At 53.5% G+C, this 6,946-nt stretch overlaps 1 protein-coding gene across 22 annotated transcripts in view; it reads left to right on the plus strand.

Annotated features, from left to right (window-relative positions):
* Positions 1–6,946, plus strand: part of LOC105497123 (IgLON family member 5) — a 59,142-nt gene that overhangs the window by 36,071 nt on the left and 16,125 nt on the right. The window contains exon 1 of one of the 22 annotated variants that reach the window (XM_071087606.1): positions 4,393–4,524. The exons of the other annotated variants lie outside the window; for them this stretch is intronic. Within the exon in view, the coding sequence (XP_070943707.1) occupies positions 4,446–4,524 (79 nt within the window). The 5' untranslated portion in view covers positions 4,393–4,445. Of the gene's footprint in view, positions 1–4,392; positions 4,525–6,946 lie in introns of those variants that run through there. 22 annotated transcript variants of the gene reach the window in all.

Below are 6,946 nucleotides of genomic sequence, written 5' to 3' on the forward strand. Positions count from 1 at the left end.
TGTAACTTGTTCAAGCATTCCAACTTTCATAAGTCTATCAACCCTTAAATTTTTATGTTCTCTCAATCAAATTATACCCCAAGTCAGGACTTCACCAATGGATGTTGGTACCATAGTCAGTGGACCTCCTATATCAAGGAGTCCCAGGAATTTCCACCATCCCTGATCATTTTATCCACTTGTGTACACAGGCCTTTAGGTCCCCATCAGGGCATTGAGCAAAGGAACTCTTGCTTGTTGGGTTAATCTTTATCTCGATTAAACAGCCAGACTACTGCCCCAGGAAATTTCATATCAGATGTCTTATTATAATCTCTGCTTTCTGACTTTTAAAATTTCTCCAAACTAAGGTAAATATAGCAAACTTTTTTGGAACCCTTTAATGTTAGAGAACCAACAAGTACTCCCTTTGGCCCACCCAACCTTAAATAGGATTATATTAAAACCTTTCTTCTAACTCTATCAACTTCTATTTTACTTTTCCCACTTCTGACACCAAATCTGAGACCATAGGGAACACAACTAAAGTGTTTTTTCTATTCTCTCACTCAACAACCAACACTTCTCTGTTGATTGGTGTCACCAAGGATTGTGTAGGAATTTCTCCTCACTAGCAACTAATTAATCAGTTCTGCAGTGGACACCAATTGGGTGTACTCCAATTCAATTCTCATACTATCTACCCGGACTTCACAGCAGATCCCACAAGTTGAGAGCTTGGTCCCACAAGACTGTCCCCCACTTCCAATGACAATTGTAGGCTCCAGGTTCTTTACTTGTGCTTCTGACTGACCAGCTATAAATTGGGGTTCCCATAACCCCTTTCTCTTCAATTAATTTTTTAGAGCAGCTCAAAGAACTTAGAAAAACACTTATGTTTACCAGTTTATTATAAAAGATGTTATAAAGGATACAGAGGAAGAGACACACAGAGTGAGGTGCAAGGGAAGGAGAATGGAGTTGCCACGCCCTCTCCAGGCATGCCACCTTCCAGGAACCTCCATGTGTTCAACTGTCCAGAAGTCCCCTAAACCCAGTCTTTTGGGGTTTTTAAATGGAACATTCATTACATAGGCATGATTGATTAAATCATTGCCCATTGGTGTTCCACTTAACTTTCATTCCCTCTCCCCTCCACAGAGGTTGGGAGACGAGCTGAAAGTCCCAACCCTTTAGTCATGACTTGTTCTTTCCTGTGACCAGTCCCCATACTGAAGCTACCTGGGGCCTGCCAGTGGAAGTGGGGGGAGGGGGTGTTAGGAAGACCAAATATATATTTCACAGTATCACACATTTATAGCTCTTGGGATTTAAAAAATTCACTATGTCTCTTTTTCCTCACCTGTGAAATAGGGATAAAGTTCTGCCTCAGAAGGGTGTCAGGATGCTTCAGGGAGATAATATGTACAAAGTGCTTAGAAAGATCCCTGCACCGAGTGTGCACTTATATTGTTATCAGGCATGGGATGGGTCATTTCAGGAAGAGGGAGCTCCTGTTCTCAGATCCTAAGTCTGAAAGGTTCAGAATTCAAAGAGGATCAATAAATGGCCTTTCACCAGGATCACAGTGGATTTTGTAGAGTGGTGGGCTGGTAAGCTGATTTGGTGTTCACCATTGCTATGGTGTAAATTCTCCCAACATGACCAGTTTCAAGCTAATAATGGTTTAACACCTGGCTTGCACAATTTCTGAAAATTTAATAATCAGCTCTTTTGAGCCAGTGCAAGCCACCTCTGGAACACCATTAGCTTTTGTGTCACCCAGTTTTGTGAACGTGGGCAGGTTTCTTCCTGCCTCTGCATCTTACTTCCCTCCATCTCTCCAAATGGAGCTAAACCATCCAACTCATTCATGCAGTACGTATTTATTTGAGAACATACTACCTAGCAGTCACTAGGTTGGGCTCTGGAAATGCAGCCTTGAACAAAAGCAGACCAAAACCAAAACAAAAACCCTGTGAAGCTTACATTCTGGAAGTGGGATTAGGGGGAGAGCAACTAAAAATAACAGTGAAAGAACAAAATCATCCGGGCGCAGTGGCTCACGCCTGTAATCCCAACACTTTGGGAGGCCGAGGTGGTCGGATCACCTGAGGTTAGGAGTTCAAGACCAGCCTGACCAACATGGAGAAACCCTATCTCTACTAAAAATACAAAATTAGCCGACTGTGGTGGTGCATGCCTGTAATCCCAGCTACTCAGAAGGTTGAGAGAGGAGAATCACTTGAAGCCAGGAGGCAGAGGTTGTGGTGAGCCGAGATCATGCCATTGCACTCCAGCCTGGGTAACAAGAGCAAAACTCTGCCTCAAAAGGAAAAAAAGAAAAGAAAAGAATGAGAAAAGAAAAGGAAAAGGAAAAAGAAAATTGTTGGTGCTATGAAGAGGTATGACATAGAGTTATTGTGTTGGGAGTAGCAGCTAATTTGGAAACTATGATCAATGAAAGCTTCGTAAACGGGAGAAGGTGAGCCTTAAATAAGAAGGGTCATCTGCCAGTGTGGTAGGAAGAGCATTCCAGCAGAAAGAACGGCAAGTGCAAAGACCCGGGGGCTGGAATTGTTTGGTTTGTTTAAGGAATTGAAAGAAAGTCACAGCGGGCTGAGTGATTGAGGCAGGGAGTGGCCTCAGCTGGTACAGGTGTTTAGTGGTGGTTGTTCTGAAGGTGGAGGCTAAGGTAGAGGCCAAGAGAGCAGAGCATAGGCTGCTACAGCCAGAGTCCTACAGGGAGAGGTGGTGACAGCTCTGACCAGGATGGGAGAATAAGAAAAGGACAAAGCAGAGATTTGTTTTGGAGGCAGAGCCAGCGGCTCTTGCAGACAAATTGGATGTGAGCGGAGAGGGAAGGAACTATTCGGAGAATGGATATGTTTTTGAGGCAGCACAGCCCCTACTGGGTAACTTCAAAAGCTCCTGCCTTGAACTGCTACAGAAATAACAGAGGCTCAGAGATTATTTTGCTCCTGCCTATGCCAAGGGGACAGGAACAGGAGGGTGGCATACACATGGTAAACAGGTGCAAAGTGGAAAGGGGAGGGAGAAACTCACTACAAGTTGTTGAGGTGCTGGGTGGAGCCAGGAGCTGCTCCAAGATCTCTCATTCTTCTCAATAACCTTGAGCAAGAGGGAATTTTCCACCTTGCAGGGGAAGACGCTGAGGTTCTGGGAAGAGAAATGGCTTGTCCAAGGTCACACAGCCAAGTCAGTGAAGGAACAGGGAGCCAGGATGCTTTGCGCCTAAACTCTGGATGGTGGTTTCCTCCCCACCTGCTCCCCCAGGATAAGTCCCCCAGTCCCTTCCCATTGCCCTGTTACACTGGGGATGAGGGTTGGGGTGGAGGGAAAAAGCAAATTTCACTCCAAACGTCAGTGTTTTCATTATTCATGAAAATAGATGGAAAAGCTGAACTGTGGCCCACAGGAAGAGGGGCTCGGGGGCCTGGACTCCCGGGTCTGAGGGAGGAGGGGGCTGGGGGCCTGGACTCCCGGGTCTGAGGGAGGAGGGGGCTGGGGGCCTGGACTCCCGGGTCTGAGGGAGGAGGGGGCTGGGGGCCTGGACTCCCGGGTCTGAGGGAGGAGGGGGCTGGGGGCCTGGACTCCCGGGTCTGAGGGAGGAGGGGGCTGGGGGCCTGGACTCCCGGGTCTGAGGGAGGAGGGGGCTGGGGGCCTGGACTCCCGGGTCTGAGGGAGGAGGGGGCTGGGGGTCTGGACTCCCGGGTCTGAGGGAGGAGGGGCTGGAGTCCTGGACTCCCGGGTCTGAGGGAGGAGGGGGCTGGAGTCCTGGACTCCCGGGTCTGAGGGAGGAGGGGGCTGGGGGCCTGGACTCCCGGGTCTGAGGGAGGAGGGGGCTGGGGGCCTGGACTCCCGGGTCTGAGGGAGGAGGGGGCTGGGGGTCTGGACTCCCGGGTCTGAGGGAGGAGGGGCTGGAGTCCTGGACTCCCGGGTCTGAGGGAGGAGGGGGCTGGGGGCCTGGACTCCCGGGTCTGAGGAGGCGGGGCTGGGGCTAGTCGCCTAGGTCTAAGGGAGGATGAGATTGGGACCTGAAGGAGGAGGGAGCTGGATTTTAGGAAGTATCCCAGACTCCGTGTTCTGCGGACGGGGTGGAAAGACGTGGGGACGCCTGGGGCGGGAGGGGGTAGGGGCCGGGCCGCAGTAACAAAGGCCTCTCCCTCCAACAAGCAACCCCCCCTCGACCCCGCCTCCCCGGCCCCCCGCCTCTCCTGATTGGCCGGTCTCCCTGCCCGTCAGCGCCGCCCCCCTCCCCGGGTCTGCAGCATCTCCGGCCGCCTCGTCGCGCCCCCCCAGCCCCCTCCCCCCGCCCCCGCCGCCCCCCGGGCCGGTGCAGCCGCAGGCGGGGTCCCCCTCCCCCTCCCCCCTCTCCCCCCAGGCCTCGCGCGCCCCGGACCGGCCCCCCCTTTCCCCTCCCCCTCCGCGCCGCCTCTGCCGCGATGCCCCCCCCTGCGCCCGGGGCCCGGCTCCGGCTTCTCGCCGCCGCCGCCCTGGCCGGCTTGGCCGTCATCAGCCGAGGTACCGCAGCGCCGGGAGCGGGGGGCTCGGCCGGGACGCCAGGGTCTTGGGTGGGTTATCGGGGGATCAGGGGTGGGGGTCGAGGGCTGCATCCCTGGGCCGGCGGGGGAAGGCCCCGGGACGCCGAGCTCTGGGCCCGGGGGCGGGGTCTGCATCCCCTGGCTGGGCAGGGGGACCTCGGACGTGGGGGTCCGCGCCTCGGGACAGGGGTCGGCGTTCCGGGGCCGGAGCCGGGCCTAGGGGCGGAGATCTGCTTCCCGCAGCAGGCAAGAGGGTCGCAGACACCTAGCCCGGCCTGGGGGCTGGAGTCTGCGGCTCCTGATGAGGAGGGGGCAGACACTGGAGTCGGGGTCCCCGGGGCGGATCTGTGAACTGAGTTGGGGTGGGGGGCAGGGGATAATGCCCTGTCGGGGGTCTCCATCTGTACGTGGAGAGGGTCCCTGAAGAGGTCCTTGCCGGGGGCTGGGGTCAGGGGATGGATGTCTTCCCAGGGTCAGTAAGAGGAGGGGACAAGGGTGTCCAGAGACCTACGTCCCAGGGTCAGGAAAAGAGGGGAAGGGTCTGAAATCCCCCAGCAGGGTCATCTAGGTTGAGAGAGTGTTGGTACTTGAGGGGTTGCAGTTTTGTGGGGGAGAAGGGAGCTGGAGATACAGGAAGTTGGGGTGCTGGGCTGGGGTCTTGGATTCCAAAGCTCTGATTGAATGTCTAGTTCCTGGGGCTAAACAGTGGAAGAGCGATGGGCGGATGAAGGACAGAGGGAAGGGAAGGGTTAATGCAGAGTCGAACCCTGGCCCTCCCAGTTGGGGAGAGGGCCTGGGTCAGGTTTCTGCACTGAGGTTAGGTACCTGGACCTTGAGTCTCCCCAGTAGGGCCTGGCAGGCAGGGAGTGGTCAAGGAGATTCCTAGATCCCCCCTAAGAAAAGGGAGGAGAGCGCAAGGGGGCAGGAGGCTGGAGGGTGGGCGCTCAGTGGGGCAGGGAGCTGGGTTAATTCAGACCTTCTGGAGGATTCCCCCAGGCCCTCCCCTGAACAGAGTTCCAGGGACAACCAGGAGCCCTGACAGAGTCCCCAAGAGTCTCAGGGAGGCCGCCCACATAGACCGAGTCTGGCACAGAAACCCCGTCACAGCGTCCCACACGAAGCAGCACCTGCAGACACCAGTCACACACACACAGCCCCATCCACGCAGGACACGGGGACCCAGTGGGCCAGAGCCTCAGTCCCTTGCTGGTCCTCCCCCCACCACCTGACCAGTCTGAGTTGCCCTCTGACTTTCTGACTGCCTGTCTCTGTCTGTCATGCATCTCTTTAAGTCTTTTTGTCTCTGCCATTTCTGGAGGCTCCCATCTCTGTTATCCGCTGCTGACTTTCCGCCTGCCTCTGTCTCTGGGTCATTGTCTCTCCATCCCTGCTGCTGACAGCACAGTTCCACCCACATCTGTCTCTCTCTGCTTTTCAGACTGTTGCCCGGTGCGTGATTCAGTCTCTCAATTCTTGCCTGCTCCCTCACTTGTGCCTTAATTCTCATTCATTTCTCTCATTTCCTTCTGTCATTCATTTCCTTCCTGTTCTGACTTTTCCCTTTCCTTCATCCATCCTTCCTCTTTCTTTCTTTCTTTCTTTCTTTCTTTCTTTCTTTCTTTCTTTCTTTCTTTCTTTCTTTCTTTCTCTTTCCCTTCCTTCCTTCCTTCCTTCCTTCCTTCCTTCCTTCCTTTCTTCCTTCCTTCCTTCCTTCCTTCCTTCTTTCCTTCCCTCTCTCTCTCTTTCTTTTTCTTTTTTTTTGAGACAGAGTCTCACTTTCTCACCTAGGCTGGAGTGGAGTGGTGCAAGCATACACAGCTCACTGCAGCCTCAATTTCCCAGCCTCAAGCGATCCTGTTACCTCAGCCTCTGGAGTAGCTGGGACCACAGATGCATGCCACCACACCTGGCTAATTTATTATTAGTATTATTATTGTAGAGATGGGGTTCTCACTATGTTGCCCAGACTAGTCTCAAATTCCTGACCTCAAGTGATCCTCCCACCTGGGCCTCTCAAAGTGCTGGGATTACAGGTGTGAGCCACTGCACCGGCCACCTCTTCTTTCTTTCTCTCCTTGTCCTTATGTCTTTTCTTCTTCCTCCTCCTTTTCTTTCCCTGCTCCTTGTACCCTTTGTGACCTTTCCCCTACTTTCCTGTTTCTTCTCTCCCTCCCCTTCTCTCTCTCGCTCTAACTTCCCACTTTTCACATTCACTATTTTTTTTTGTTTTGTTTTTTGAGATGGAGTTTCGCTCCTGTTGCCCAGGCTGGAGTATAGCAGCATAATCTCAGCTCACTGCAACCTCTGCCTCCTGGGTTCAAGTGATTCTCCTGCCTCAGCCTCTCAAGTAGCTGGGACTACAGGTGTGTGCCACCACACTGGGCTAATTTTTGTACTTTTAG

This window comes from Macaca nemestrina, chromosome 20, assembly GCF_043159975.1.
Source record: "Macaca nemestrina isolate mMacNem1 chromosome 20, mMacNem.hap1, whole genome shotgun sequence".
Classification (NCBI taxonomy): Eukaryota; Metazoa; Chordata; class Mammalia; order Primates; family Cercopithecidae; genus Macaca; species Macaca nemestrina.